Consider the following 14,963-nt stretch of genomic DNA (forward strand, 5'->3'; position numbering starts at 1 on the left):
GGGCCCCGCGTCGGGCTCTGTGCTGATACCTCAGGGCCTGGATCCTGTTTCGGATTCTGTGCCTCCCTCTCTCTCTGCCCCTCCCCCACTCGTACACTTGTGATCTTCTCTCTCTCTCTCTCTCTCTCTCAAAATAAACATTAAAAAAAAAAGATCAACGCTGTGAAACAAGGCAGTTGAAGGAACTAGGTCTCCCCTACCCCAAAAAGTCACTGGTTTTGGATGTGTGAACACATTGCTAGGCAGTGGCAAGTGGCAGAACGTTTATTAGATTGATAAAAATGTTTCTCCAAGGTTAAAACGCCCTGGCTTAGCACTTGTTCGTATCATGTTCTGAGTGGACTTTAAGTAGATAGGTTGTAGAAATGCTGGTCCCTGTCATTTGTGTGTGAGCAATAGAAATGCTCAAATTGAGAATGTCGGGGTTTTTTTCTATTTACCATTTTATGGATTGCATCTTAGTAGTGTTAAAGACCATCTCAGGGTATAGAACAAACATAGTGGCTACTTCTGTGACTTACAGTGTATGATCCAGATTTGGGTTTGAAGACTCGAGGCCACTGGCTGAAATAGGAGGCTTATGTAATGAGCAAGGGTGTAGGGCAACTCGGCCTCTGTCCAAGGCACTCCCTGCTGCCTGGCTCAAAGGGCCCAAATTCATTCATTGAGGGAGGAGAGGTCTTCTGGGCAAAGCAAGGCAGACCTGCCTTCCTGCCCTTTGATGGTGCCCCTGTGTCCATGCTGCTACCCTGCAAAGTAATGGCTAAAAGGGCCTACTATCCTCAGTGGGGACCATAGTGCCAGTCTGGAAAGCACAGTTGCCTGGAAACACCATGAATTCTGAGCTTCAGCTCCTGAGGTTTAAGCCAGAAAAGGCATCACCACGAAGCATAAGGCTCTTCTGGGTTTGAAAAGCATTTGCTAACAAAGCAGGGTCAGAGCATATCCCAAGTGGCTGTTATGTTGCTAAGCTTTTCAGTTATTTCGCAATCATTTAAAGCTGTATGAACTGAAGCCTGTTTTAATGCAAGTTCACTTCCACATACTAAATATGCTGAAGCCCTTCCTGAAATTTTGCAATGATTGTGTTGCGTGAGGGCCAAGTGTGGTGCTCAACAGATGTTCTTACATAGGAAGTCCTTGTTCCCGAAGCCTCGGAATTTGATGAGTGGGAGCCAGAAGGCACGGCCCTGGAAGGCCCTGTGACTGCTGTCATCCCCACATGGCAAGCACTGACTACTCTAGACCTGAGCCACAACAGCATCTCCAACATCGACGAGTCTGTGGTATGCTCTCAGTAGCAGGCACCAGGGGCTTCTCTGGCCTGATCAAATCCTGAGGTTGAGTATTTGGCTTGGCCTCTTCTAGAAGGACCATGGAAAACCTGTATCCAGTGCTCTGTGCATTGCTTGCAGTTTTTAAAGTTAATTTCAAAGTGGGGTTAATTAAAATAGGTGAGGTAGTGGATAGAGCCAAATGAATCCTACTGATTACATGCACATTTGATATAGAAACACAGTATGTGAAGGAATTTATGCCCAGGGGGTAGAGTGGAAAAATCCATGTGCCTGTATAAGAGTGACATCCAGATATTTGGGCATTAGGAGAGTAATTCCTGTATTTGTGCCTTTTGGTGGGGTTGGGCAGGGTTGTAGAAGAGGGATGGGCTTCCTTCCCTGTCTGGGACCTTGCATTTGTCATTTTTACAAGCCAAGTGTCCTATAAAAACAGTGGGTCATATTCAACACTGGAGGCCCGGTGTACTCCTGGGATGTGCTGCTGGGTGGGCACTGGAAGGGGTCACATCAGCAGCCCTGCAGAAGTGTCCAGCTGAGGGGTCCGTGGTCAAGAGGAAGCATCCCACCAGGTGCAAGGGCCACCTAGGATCCCGCCTCCCAGAGTAACCTCGAGTATCTCTTTTGTTTCACAAGAAACTGATTCCAAAGATTGAGTTCCTGGACCTGAGTCACAATGGAGTGCCGGTCGTGGACAACCTGCAGGTAATTCATGTCTTTTAAGGACCACCACCTGTGGGCTTCTCAAGGTCCCATTCTCCTGAGAGTTCAGGAGGCTGATGTAGCCTTGGGAGTTTGGCCATATCCTGGGGTTTTCTCTCATAGGCACCCCAGAGATGTCTGGGTACACTAGAGGTTTACAGAGCCAGGGGCTGCTAGTGTTTCTTTAGGGTCTCAGTGATGCACTGGGCGATTGTTGCTCTAGTTTCAAAGAATGGGAGAAGGTATGGAAATCTAACTCAAGCATGGTGAAGATGATATGCCTCCATCACAGCGATGGACAGCGCCTGCCCTGTGGGCCGTGATGCCTCTTTGGGGGTGCCACTGGGCCATGGTGCGTGCATGGGGGCAGGGGGATTCCCTTGCCAATAACTGTCCAAGGGAAGTGGGCGTTTGAGGGTGGAAGGCCTGCTGCACCTTTAGTGGCAGCCTGCTTTCTTGGGAGCCTCAACTTGAACCAGTGTATCCGGTTTTCTATGCTGCTGCAGCACCTGTACAACCTCGTGCACCTGGACCTATCCTACAACAAGCTCTCCTCCTTGGAAGGGGTTCACACCAAACTGGGGAACATCAAGACCCTGAACCTGGCGGGCAATCTCCTGGAGAGTCTGAGTGGCCTGCATAAGCTCTATTCCCTGGTCAACCTGGATCTCCGTGACAACAGGATCGAGCAGGTGAGCCACAGCCCAGAAGGATCTCAGGGTTCTGGGATGTCTGTACCTTGGTATTTGTCACTTTAAAGAAGAGCGGGGGCCGGGCACACCTGGGTGGCTCAGTTGGTTAAGCAGCTGACTTTGCCTCAGGTCACGATCTCGCGGTTCATGGATTCGAGCCCCGCATTGGGCTCTGTGCTGACAGCTCAAAGCCTGGAGCCTGCTTCAGATTCTGTGACTCCCTCTCTCTGCCCCTTCCCTGCTCGTTCTCTCTCTCTCTTTCTTGCAAAAATAAATAAATATTTAACAAATAAAGAAAGAAAGAAGAGCGGGAAGCTGCCTTTCACTGCCAAGAGGCCATCAGACATGTTGCCCTGTTGGTGAAGCATTCAAAACAGGGATGATGGCAGGGAACTCGTATCTTACAGATGGAGGAGGTCAAGAGCATTGGCAGCCTCCCGTGTCTGGAGCACGTGGCTCTACTGAACAACCCTCTGAGCATCATCCCTGACTACCGGACCAAGGTGCTAGCTCAGTTTGGAGAGAGGGCCTCCGAGGTAAGCTGCTGGGGTAGGTCGGCTCTGTCAGAGAGACAGTCTGGATGGAGTCTGGCTTTTCACAGGCAGCACTGGAGGTGATGTCCACTGTTTTATGCCTGCTTGCTTCGGAATGACATCTGGCCCTTAAGGGTCTTTTAGTTCTGGGAATTCTGCTGCCTCCTCAGGAGGAGGCTTTCTTGCTTCTTCTACGGGGATGTCAGCTGCCGTGGTTCCCACTAGCTTCCCTCATGTCCTCTCTGTCAGAGCTTCAGGCCAGGAAGGCTCCCCGTGAACCAACAAGCACAGAGTGAGGGTGGAAGGACTGTCTTCAGCTTGTTAAAAAGTCAAACTGTTTTTTGTGGGCTACAAACAAAGGGTTTGCCCGCCTTTGCCAGTATAGTCTAGCACAGTGTCTGCTGCTTGCTGAGTGTAATCTGGCCACCTGCCACCATGCCAACTGGACAGATCCTTAGCCAGATTCACCCGTCTTTTTGGTCTCAAGCAGGCCCCGCCCCGTTCTCCCCAAATCCCGGGCCAGAAGATACCTGGGTGTCTTCATCCTTCCCCCACCACCCTCCTCATCTCTTTTCAGCCCCGGTGCCCCTTTCTTCGCACCGTCACCAAGACCATGTTCACAGGATGTCCTCCTCCTACCCTCCCAGGCTACATGGTGTGGTGTCAGCTCCTCCCGCAGGTCCTTGGGACCATCCTTCATTCGAGCACACTGCCACCCCTCACTGTTTGCCAGCCACAGTGTCCTCCTCTATTGGCGGATGGGGGTCCTTGCTCTTCTGCCTGTTCCCCCGCCCAGCAGCCCTCCCCTTGCTCTTCACTGATCTGAGTTTTGCCATAACTGGGGGCTTGGTTCAGGTCGCTGCCCCCACGCCCAGCCACCCAAGAGGCCTTCACAGTGGATCCTGTACCCTCCCCTTCTCAGAGAGGGACTCCAAAAAATGGACCAGGTGGTGTGGGAACTCCCAGGTCATTTCCATGGGTGGCGAAGGGCTCACCTGCCAGGGGGCAGAGCCTCCCTTGGCCTCCTATGTCCTGTTGGGACCTGGCCCACACCTCAGCAGGGCCCCTGCCACTCTGCCCCCCTCAGCCCCTATGCTGACTCCATTCTCTGACCTCTGTAGGTCTGTCTGGACAACATGGCAACCACAGAGAAAGAGCTGGACACCGTGGAAGTGCTAAAAGCAATTCAGAAAGCCAAGGAGGTCAAGTCAAAGTTGAACAACCCAGAGAAGAAGGTGGGTCTTTATGTGGGAGGTGACAGGAGTGATGGTGAAGAGCCAGCTGAGGAAGGAGCTGGCTCACTGTGGAACCAGGCTGTAGAGTGCTCAGGTCCACTGCATCTCAGCTGTGCCTCTCCATGTCCTAGCTGCTTGACCTTGGGCAAGCCACACCCCCTCTCCTCACCTGTGCAAGGAGGGTGGTGGCAGCACCTGCCACATCGGGTTGCTGCGGACTAGGCCGGACCGCCTGCACCATCACCACACTTGTGAGAGCTGGGAGTTCCTCTCTCCTCCCCACTGACTATGCCGGGTTCTGTGCTTCCTGATCTTTCTCTCCTCTCCCGGGCTGACTTGAGCACTCCTCCTCAGATTGGTGAGGATTCCCGGCTCTCAGCTGCCTCCTGCGTCCGGCCCAGTGGCTCCCCTCCCAGCGTGGCTCCCACCTCTGCCTCCCTGCCCCAGCCCATCCTCTCCAATCAAGGTAATTGTGTATGTGTCTTTCCACCTGGCAGAGTCACACAGGTCCTGCTTGGGCCTCCTGGCTGGGGTTGGGGCTGATGCCGGCACCTGCTCCCTGCAGGGTTCAGACACAGGGAGGGCATGGTGCTATCTACAGGCTAGCGCCTCTTGGGGTGGCACAGAGTGGGGGGGGGGGTGCCAGCCTGAGTTCAGTTGTTTGCTTAGCTAGTACCCCTCGGTTGGTCTGAACGCCCACATCGCAGTTCCTATAGAATCCTGTGGGTTTCTGATGGGGCCGGGGGGCTGCCCTTTGAACAGGCTCAGGGCTGCTGCTCATAAGGACCCTAATCCCTGATAGGCATTGCGGGCAGATTGGTTCCTTGTTAACGGGAAGCCAGGCCCAGTGACTTTCTGGAATCGGGCACCCCGGCCCCTGTGTAGGGAACTTTCTTTTATTGTTTCCTCACCTCTGTGGTTCTCACGGTGTGATTCAGCCCCCAAACACTGCGTGTGTGGGGCCAACATGGGCTGTCCGTGGACCCATGGAAGACCAGTTCCCTTCACCCGCCCACTGTCTTAGCGTTTTCAAAGGGCTTTCACCTCTGAACCCAGGCATCCTCGGAGATGAGTGAGTGAAGCAGGTCCCATGGGAGTGTCTGCTGGCCCGGCCCCCACGGAAGAGGGGAGGGTGTGCCGTCCCGAGTGGAGCCAAGGCTCGGGACACGCAGGAAAGAACGCCGCCCGCCCGGGCTCCTGGAGACGCAGAACTTGGTGTGAGGTCTTGGGAAAACAGTTTGACCTTATGTTTCAAGAGCCAGAAAAACGTTCCCACCCCTTGACCTGGTAACCCCGCTGGTGGGGATTTTATCTTAGCGGGTTAAGTTAATGGGGAAGGGGGAGGTGAAATGCTCACTGCAGCGTTATTTACGCCAGCAAAACATGGGATGTGACGAGTGTCAGAGGATGCAAGGGAGATTGAGCTGTGGTACAAAATGCTCTGCCACCATGACATCAGAGAGAGGGGACCTGGGTCGGAAGAAAGGGGAAGTGCTCGAGTTAAATCGAAAAGTCCATGGCAGGGCAGCACACCAAGGTCATGACCATGAGATTAGGGGAGAGAGTTCAGGAGAATGGAGTGGTGGTATTAGGGGCCAGAGTGATTGTCAATCTGCTTTTGTAACACCCTTGACTGAGAAATTTTGGTTTTATTTTTTTACCTGAAAGGGAAGGGGGGTTTGTGTCCCAGTGAAGAAGCTTTCCTGCCTCGTTCCCTGCCACTGGGCCAGGGCCCTCTTGGGGACTGCTGCCTCAAGCTGCCATGTCACAGCACCGGCTGGCCTGCTGGCCTGCAGAGGAGCCAAGCCGTGTGACTAGACTTTTTGGGGGCAGGGAGACGCAACTGGTCCTTGAGGCTGGGAACCAGCCGGTTCTCAGTCAGTATGTTAAATTGATGAACGAGTGAGTGTGTGAATGAACAAGTGAGCAGAGAACCAGATAGTAAAGTGCAGACTGTGGGCAGGGGGATGTGAGGTGTCTGCCCCCAGAGCCGCAGCTGCGGGCAACCCTTCCCCCACTGCCCCACCCTGGGGACATGCCACAGGGTGGCTCGCTGTAGTCTGCTCCCCCTTTCCCAGCTACCGGACATTTAGATGTTGTCTCCAGATTTGCACCTCTTATAAATAAAACTGCACTGGATGTCTTTGTGTGCACATCTCTTTCCTTTTTGTGAGAAACCACAGAATTCGGGCCCCATCTAGGCAATCTGATGCCGCTCGTCTCATCCTCTGAGTGACCCTTCCTGACCACTTGTTTGTACAGTCCATGGTCCAGGAAGGAAGCAGAAAGACTGTCCCTGTCCACATTTCCTCAGTTCCAAACAGGGTGTGGGTGGGTAGTGGCAAGAAAACGTTTTTTCTCACTAAGGTGGAGAAATGTTTGTGTTCAGCTATGCGCTGCCCATCTAGGGTCTTGCCTGGACGGGTCAGGGTTTTCCCCTAAGGGAGCAGTTATGCTCCCAGCCTGCTCCCACCTGTAGAGGTGAATATACTTGTGAATAAACTGGGTGCTCTCGAGTTAACACCAGGCCTCTGGTTATCTCAGGAGCTGTTAGCCAGCTTGTTGGAGCCATGGAGGATTGTGACCAGTAGGGGCTGACGTGTGAAATGCCAGAGTTGATTCATCAGCCAGGTCTGTAGAGAAGTGGTTAGGAGCAGGCACCTGGGAGGCAGTCGGCTCAGTTTGCATCCCGGCTTCCCTGGCCGTGTTCCTTCAAGCAACTTGCAGCCTCTCTGAAGTTCTGTTTTCTCAACTGTAAAGTGGATACACCCTACTTCATCGATTCTAAGATGCACCCGTTTCCACCTTGTGACTTGTCTGAAATTGAGATGCGTCTTTCAATCAGTGGCGTCTCATAGTCGCTGTCAGCCAGCTGGTATTCGTGATGGAGTCGTGTGAAAGCCTTCCGTGGACATCTGCTAAGACCAAGATGGCGCCCCACCCACGCATCTTAGATTTGATGAACTGTGGTAAATAACGAGAGGTGTGCATGAGCTAATGCTGGGGGAGCGCTTAACACTGCTCCTGGCTCACCAGAAATGGTCAGTAAGGGCTTCCCTTCCCTGCATCTTTATCAGAGGTTTCCAGATGACCAGGACAGTGCCCCTGAGGAATGTGGAGTCTCTTGGGGAGGTGAGCTTGTGTACCCAAGGGAGAACAAGGCAGAATGATGTGGGGGCACTTGTAGAAGGGAGAGCCATGTCTAGAGCAGAGGGCTTTGCAGTGGAGGTTAGTATGTGAGGTGAACCTCAGAGGATGGCAGAATCTGAGCGAGTGAGGGAGGGGAGGGGTGGACTCCAGGAGAGAACAGTGTGCTTCATGCATGGCTGTGTGCTGCTGCCTTCCTGCCTGCATAGCGCCTACTGCTTTGCTTTTGGGGGTGTCTGGGTTTGGGCTGCTGGCCTGGCTAGCTCATGGGCAACGGCCTGGGCTGCATGAGTTGTCCTGTCCCTGGGGGGCAGCTGAGCTGGATGAGGGTCCGTGACCTCTGGAGCTCAGTCATTTCATCGAACCATGGTGACTAGTGGCAAAGCCAGGCTGTGGAGGCAAGCCCTAAGCTCCTCTAAACCTCTGCAAAACTGGGGTCAGTGCTCAGTATTGTCCTCACCAGCTGCATTTAGGAAAATGTTTTAAAGAGTCTTTATCCTCCTCCAATGTAGAAGACGTTCGGAGTGAAGGAACAGGCCTGGACATGCTGTGTTCATAAAACAGCCTCAGCAGGGTTTAAGAGCACTGTGTGTTTCTGGGTGCATGAGTCAGTTTGCTGTCCATGTGGAGGTAGCCTAAGGGAGGGTCAGTGGGGGGGTGTCCTGCGGAAAACAGGCCATGGGTACCAAGCACGGATTGTCCTTGCCAGCCACGGAAGAAAACAGCCTGGAAGAAGGCCTGGCCGAATGAGGGGATCTGAGCCCTTGCGTGTCTGTGAAGCTCAGCGGAGATGTCATGTTACTGGGGGGATGGGGCCAACTTCAGTCATTTCCCTAGAAAGAGTCTCTAGGAGTGAACACGTTTCAGGCTCTTGACGGACATACTGCCAAACTGCTCTCCCAGCGGGCAGGCCAGCTCATGCCCCACTGCCCACCTCTGCCCAGTTAGGCCAAATCCAGGCCATGCAGTCAGTCAGACTCTTGCCAACGTGAGGCGAAACAGAGGTCGTGTTCCAACTTGCCCTTCTGTGGTTCCCTGTGAGAGGGTGCATCGCTTCCTGTGTTCTTTCTGGCGGCCATTCCTTTGTGGGATGTCTCTTCATCCTGTGGTCTCCTAACGGGGTTTCCAGCTTTCCCCTCCCATTTTTGACCTGGAAGAGCCTTTTATAGATTAAAGACACACACCTTTATCAAGTATTACAAGTACTTTTTTCTCATTTCATTTCACTTTGTTATATCTTAGGTTTCTTACAGAAGTTTCGTTGTTACATAGTCACACACGTATCAATTTTTTCCTTTGGATTTAGGTTTAGAAAGTCTGTCCCTGCCCTGAGGTTAGATAAGCAGTCATTTGTTCTTTCTTAGAGTTTTTTTAAGATTTCCATTTTTAATGTTTTCTTCTGTGATCCATGCGGCTGGGGTAGGGGGTCTGAAAAGGCCCCAGTCAATGCCGATAGCCTGAGGGCCCAGCCCTGTGTGTTGAATGGCTACTTTCCCTGCCTGCCCTGCCCGCCTGCCCCTGGTCTCTCCAGGAATCATGTTCGTGCAAGAGGAGGCCCTGGCCAGCAGCCTCTCATCCACCGACAGTCTGACTCCTGAAGACCGGCCCATTGCCCGGGGATGCTCTGATTCCTTAGAGTCCATCCCTGCAGGACAGGTAACACCCTCCTCCTGCTGCCAGGGCTTGGTTATCTCTGTGGACCACCTCTTCTGCCTGGGGCTGTCCAGAAGTAGGATGTGCCTTGGCTGGAAGTAGGAGGTGGTCTGGCTGGAGTTGGGGCAGATGCTGTCTCTGCTTGGTCCCCTGTGCTTTATGATGAACGGTTTATATTCCCTGTCTGTCGTCTGTCGTCTGTCTGTCCGTCTGTCAGGGCTAATAGGAACGGGCAGTTCTCTCTCACTAGGTCCTGGGGGACAAAGCCAGATGGTCCTTAGCCCCTGTGAGTGGACTCTCCTAAGAAAGGCAGTTCAGAAGGCCCTAAGTGGGGATTGTTTGGGTCCTACACCCATCAGGAAGAGTTTCCCTCTCCCCTGTTGCCTGGTGTCCTGGGCTATTCTGCCTGCTCCTGCATGTTATCCTAGCAGTCTGGGACACACTGTGACTCCAGCACCTCCTCTGTGGCTATAGCTGAGGGTTCTGGAACTTCTCCATGAGTCCTGGGAAGAGAGGAGGACAGCAAGTGTGATGTGAGAGTCTTGTGTGTGGGGAGTATGCTTGGTACCTGGGCCTCCATCCAACCCCAGCTGTGTTCAGCAGGCCAGAGTCATGGCCCTGTGACCTTGGGCAGTCTGTGGGGTCCTCGCTCTGTCCCCACACTCCTTGGCACTCTTCCCTTCGCTCTCCCCAGGGTCACACAGTAGGAGGTCCTGGGCCCTCGGTCCTCCACACTGCCCAGAGACCATTGGGAGTGCCGTGCCAGGTGCTGCCTAGCCTCTTTTCATCGAGTCCTCTCCTGGCCAGTTGCCAGATTGGTAGACTGACCATGTGGAGCCTCTCGGGTGGCATGAGGAGCACTTAGATGCCAGACCTAGAGGCGCATGCTGAGTTGTGGTATGGGGGCGTGGGCTGGGGTCAGACACATGGGCAGGGATCTCAGCCCTGCTGTACACTGGTGGGGTAACTGGATGAGTCTCTGCCTTTCTGGGCCCCAGAATCCATCCCCGAGGGAAGCAGGATGGTGAGGGGCAGGGGGTGCCTGGCTCAGGGTCAGGCACCCAGTAAATACCAGGGAATGGCTGGCTGTAGCAAGTAGGGGGCTCACTTCATGTCCTTCTCTGTCAGGCACCTTCTGATGATTTACGGGACGTGCCAGGAGCTGTTGGTGGTGTGAGGTAAGGAAGAGGTTGAGAAGGCATTCTAGGCCTCCTGCACGTGCCCAGCTGTGGGCTAGTGGGAACCAGTTGGATTTTGTTAAGGATCTGTTCATAGGAGTCCTTCAAAACTGTTTCTTCCTTTAAATAAGCACCAATGAGGTGGGCTGTGGTCTGTTTCCAAATTCTAATCCCTGAAGTTTGCTTGACACGTTATCCCATACTAGGGGTCAGCAGATTAAGGACGATCTGGTCCACAGCCTATTTTATTTTTTACAGCCTGTGTGAGCTAAGAATGATTGTTCTATTCTTAAGCCACTGTTAAAAAAAGAATATGTGGGTGGGGTGGCCCCCAAAACCTGAAGTGTTTACTTTCTGACCTTTTATAGAAGTTTCCCAATGCGATTCTCTGTATGCTTTTGCATAAGGGGAGCAGTGGCCAAGAGGAGCTAGAATTTAAATGTGGAAAGTCCGAAGACCCACCTAGCTTACTGCCTGACTCCCATCCCAGAGGCTCCTGGGTGCCCCTGAAGGGAACTGTTGTCAACCAGTGACTTCATGCCCTTTAGCTCTCGTCTTTGGGGCTCACGGCCAGCGTCTGAATGACTGAGAAGTCTTTGTGGTGCTTCTGTTGGGGGATCCTGTGTGGTGTGGGTAGGACAGTGTTGGTGCCTGTGGGCCGAGCCCTGGGAGTATGGGCTGTCACTGAACTGGCAGTCCCAGCCTTCCAGCACCTTGGCTCCCCACTGGGACGCTTATTGTGGGCTCAGGACAGGTTCAGCTGTTTAGAAGGCTTGGGAGACCCTTGAGGCCAGGGTGCAGCAGAAGGTTGTGTGTGTGGGTGGTAGGGATGGCCCAGCGCAACATACCGTTGACCTGGCCTCTCCCCACACAGCCTGGAGCATGCGGAGCCAGAGGTCCAGGTGGTGCCTGGGTCCGGCCAGATCATCTTCCTGCCCTTCACCTGTATTGGCTACACGGCCACCAACCAGGACTTCATCCAGCGCCTGAGCACACTCATCCGGCAGGCCATTGAGCGACAGCTGCCTGCCTGGATTGAGGCTGCCAACCAGCGGGAGGAGGGCCAGGGCGAGCAGGGCGAGGATGAGGACGATGAGGAGGATGTTGCTGAGAACCGCTACTTTGAAATGGGGCCCCCGGATGTGGAGGAAGAGGAAGAAGGTGGCCAGGGGGAGGAAGAGGAGGAGGAGGAGGAGGAGGAGGAGGGCGAGGAGGAGCGCCTGGCTCTGGAGTGGGCCCTGGGTGCAGACGAGGACTTTCTGCTGGAGCACATCCGCATCCTCAAGGTGCTCTGGTGCTTCCTGATCCACGTGCAGGGCAGCATCCGCCAGTTCGCCGCCTGCCTTGTGCTCACCGATTTTGGCATCGCCGTCTTCGAGATCCCACACCAGGAGTCGCGGGGCAGCAGCCAGCATATCCTCTCGTCCCTGCGCTTCGTCTTCTGCTTCCCCCACGGTGATCTCACGGAGTTCGGCTTCCTTATGCCGGAGCTCTGCCTGGTGCTCAAGGTGCGGCACAGCGAGAACACGCTATTCATCATCTCGGATGCCACCAACCTGCACGAGTTCCATGCTGACCTGCGCTCGTGCTTCGCCCCACAGCACATGGCCATGCTGTGCAGCCCCGTGCTCTATGGCAGCCACACCAGCCTGCAGGAGTTCCTCCGCCAGCTGCTCACCTTCTACAAGGTGGCGGGCGGCGGCCAGGAGCACAGCCAGGGCTGCTTCCCCGTCTACCTGGTCTACAGTGACAAGCGCATGGTACAGACGGCCGCCGGGGACTACTCGGGCAACATCGAGTGGGCCAGCTGCACGCTCTGCTCAGCTGTGCGGCGCTCCTGCTGCGCACCCTCCGAGGCCGTCAAATCGGCTGCCATCCCCTACTGGCTGCTGCTCACGCCCCAGCATCTCAACGTCATCAAGGCCGACTTCAACCCCATGCCCAACCGCGGCACCCACAACTGTCGCAACCGCAACAGCTTCAAGCTCAGCCGCGTGCCACTATCCACGGTGCTGCTGGACCCCACACGCAGCTGCACCCAGCCACGGGGTGCCTTCGCAGATGGCCATGTGCTTGAGCTGCTCGTGGGCTACCGCTTTGTCACTGCCATCTTTGTGCTGCCCCATGAGAAGTTCCACTTCCTGCGTATCTACAACCAGCTGCGGGCCTCGCTGCAGGACCTAAAGACCGTGGTCATCGCCAAGAGCCCCGCGACCGGGGCCCCGTCCCAGAGGCCCCTCGTGGATGGCCAGCCTGCCGAGGGCAGGGCCAGGTGAGACTGAGCACGGGCTCTTGAGGGAAAGTTGTGGGGGGGACCGTTTCTGAGACCGTTCGCCCCAAATCACATCTCTGAGCATCTGCATGAGTGGGCCCAGGGTGGGCCCAGCTCCTCTGCTCCTCTGCTCCTCTTTGACTTCTGACCAGCCTCAAAACTGCTCTTGGCTGCCTCTGACACCCAGTACCAAGCCTTACCCTGGTGGTAAGCCATATACCCCTCTCCGGGGAGAACTGGTCTGCTGAGGGGCTCTTTCTCTATGTACCATTCTGTAAATTCCTTCCAGAGGAACTTGTTGGCTAAGAGTGGCAAAGTGCGAAGGTCTGAGTTTGTGACCTGGGTGGTCCCCTTGTTGAAAGCTCCTTTCCTTCTTGTGGCAGGGGAGACAGGGAAGTAGTGGCAGCTTTGTCCTGTTCTTCCTCACTTTGCTTCTGTCCCCAAGCCTGACTTCCCCCCATCTCCCTCCCTGGGTTTCCCTCAGGGCCATCTGAGGCTGAGGCTAGAGGGAAGCCTGTGGGCAGCCGTAATCATATCCTCAGTTCACCCCAACCCAAGCCTCCAGAGGGACCTTGTGCCCTGGAGGGCACACCTGCCCCCCGGCTTCATACAGGCTGGGGCTTCCCCAGCCTGGGCAAGAAAACCCTTCATCTGGTGGTCCTCCTATTCTCTGAGATACAGCCTACCCTACCCTCATTTTCTCTTCCATCTCTATGAGCAGTGGAGACCCTGTTCTCATCCCAGCAGCTCATACAGCCTGCTTCCAGTCCCAGTCCCCTAACCGGTGTTCCCAAAGGGCTTCCAGCCTCTCTCTGGATAATCAGGTACCCTTCTTGGGCCCAGCTCAAGTCCTTTGGCCTCCAGAGAAACACTCAATGTCTGCACACACTTCAGGGTCTTCCCCTCCCTGCCCCTGTGCTGCGGCTTCTAGTGGTGACACCTTGTCTCCATTTCCCTGCTGTCCCCAAGCCTGGCTGAAACCTGCCCACAGTAGGGACCGCATGCAGAAAACAGGTGCCCTGCTTTTCCCCAGCAGATGTATCTCTGTTGCAGGACAACAAGGAGACAGCCCAGGGATTTCTCCAAGATCAGGGTCCCAGGGATTTCTCTCAACAGATGGACTGTCCCAACAGAGAGGATGATGTCCAAAAGACCCCGTCAGCCTGGGGCATGTAGGCCAGTTGCAGGGTCCTCCCAACCTCAGGGGTCCGTTCCTAACCTGAGCTTTAAGGGTTCTGAGCATTGTTTGGTCTTGTACTTAGAACAGACCAGCAAAAACCCAGTGTGGCCACGTGTATATGGCTAGATGGGATGAGAGCCTGGGCTACTTCAGGAGGACCCAGAGGCAAACTGAGGAACAGTTTGGTTTTGGTTGTTAACGTCTGTTTGCACTCAGGTCCCAGGCCGTAGAATTCTACGGATTCTAGAGTGGCATTTCTGGCACCTCTACCACCTTCTGAAAATGCATTTTTAGTCCTTGGGCCACGTATATCTGGCCATCCCAGCCCTAGGGTACCAGATGGTCTGTCTTTCCCCTGTCTACCCATCTCCCTTCTAAGAGAAAGGGCCTGGCACTTTCCCTTTGTTCTGTCTTCCTGTAGGGAACCCAGACATCTCCAGGTGACCTCAGAGGTGGCACTTGGTGGACATGAGGTTTTGTGTGTGATGTGACCCTCCGCCTGGGGTCCCTGTGTTAACACAGTGTTTCTTGGGGACTGGGGGATGCAGCAATGACCAGCGTTCCCAGGAGGTCCTGGTGGAGGCTCCAGCCCCGGACCCGGTGGAGGCGCCAGCTTTGGCCCTAGCCTCGGTGGAGGTCCCAGCTCCGTCCCCGGCAGAGGCCTCAGACCCTGCGAAGACCCCAGGTCCAGTGGAGGCCTCGCTTCCAGCTTCGGTCCCATCAGAGGCCTCGGGCTCAGAGGAGTCCCCAGTGGAGACCCCAGCCCCGACCCCAGCTGCCCCGGCCCCAGCAGAGCCTCTGGTGCCAGCGGAGGCCCCTGCTCAGTACCCAAGCGAGCAGCTGATCCGGTCCACTTCTGAGGAGAATCAGATCCCGTCCCACCTGCCCGCCTGCCCATCGCTCCGTCACATCGCTAGCCTACAGGGGAGCGCCATCATCGAGCTCTTTCACAGCAGCATTGCCGAGGTAGTGGCCCCAGAGCCGGGCTCGCTGACTGGTGCTCATGTGGAGAAAGGTGGTACAGTTGGTCCTGGGAGCTGTGGCAGGGCTTGGCTTGGGGTCAGCTGCAGGCTCTT

At 54.9% G+C, this 14,963-nt stretch overlaps 1 protein-coding gene across 3 annotated transcripts in view; it reads left to right on the forward strand.

The window, feature by feature from the left end:
• NISCH (nischarin) overlaps positions 1-14,963 on the forward strand; it is a 33,122-nt gene that overhangs the window by 14,674 nt on the left and 3,485 nt on the right. For 2 of the 3 annotated variants that reach the window (XM_078443019.2, XM_078443020.2), the window contains exons 8-17: positions 1,134-1,286; positions 1,932-2,000; positions 2,504-2,689; positions 3,097-3,225; positions 4,344-4,457; positions 4,812-4,923; positions 9,136-9,260; positions 10,386-10,435; positions 11,310-12,707; positions 14,436-14,853. In XM_078443019.2, the coding sequence (XP_078299145.2) occupies positions 1,134-1,286; positions 1,932-2,000; positions 2,504-2,689; positions 3,097-3,225; positions 4,344-4,457; positions 4,812-4,923; positions 9,136-9,260; positions 10,386-10,435; positions 11,310-12,707; positions 14,436-14,853 (2,754 nt within the window). Of the gene's footprint in view, positions 1-1,133; positions 1,287-1,931; positions 2,001-2,503; positions 2,690-3,096; positions 3,226-4,343; positions 4,458-4,811; positions 4,924-5,513; positions 6,611-9,135; positions 9,261-10,385; positions 10,436-11,309; positions 12,708-14,435; positions 14,854-14,963 lie in introns of those variants that run through there. The other variant, XM_078443022.1, reaches the window with a different exon arrangement.

Source organism: Panthera onca, chromosome A2, assembly GCF_046562875.1.
Source record: "Panthera onca isolate mPanOnc1 chromosome A2, mPanOnc1 haplotype 2, whole genome shotgun sequence".
In the NCBI taxonomy this organism is placed as follows: domain Eukaryota; kingdom Metazoa; phylum Chordata; class Mammalia; order Carnivora; family Felidae; genus Panthera; species Panthera onca.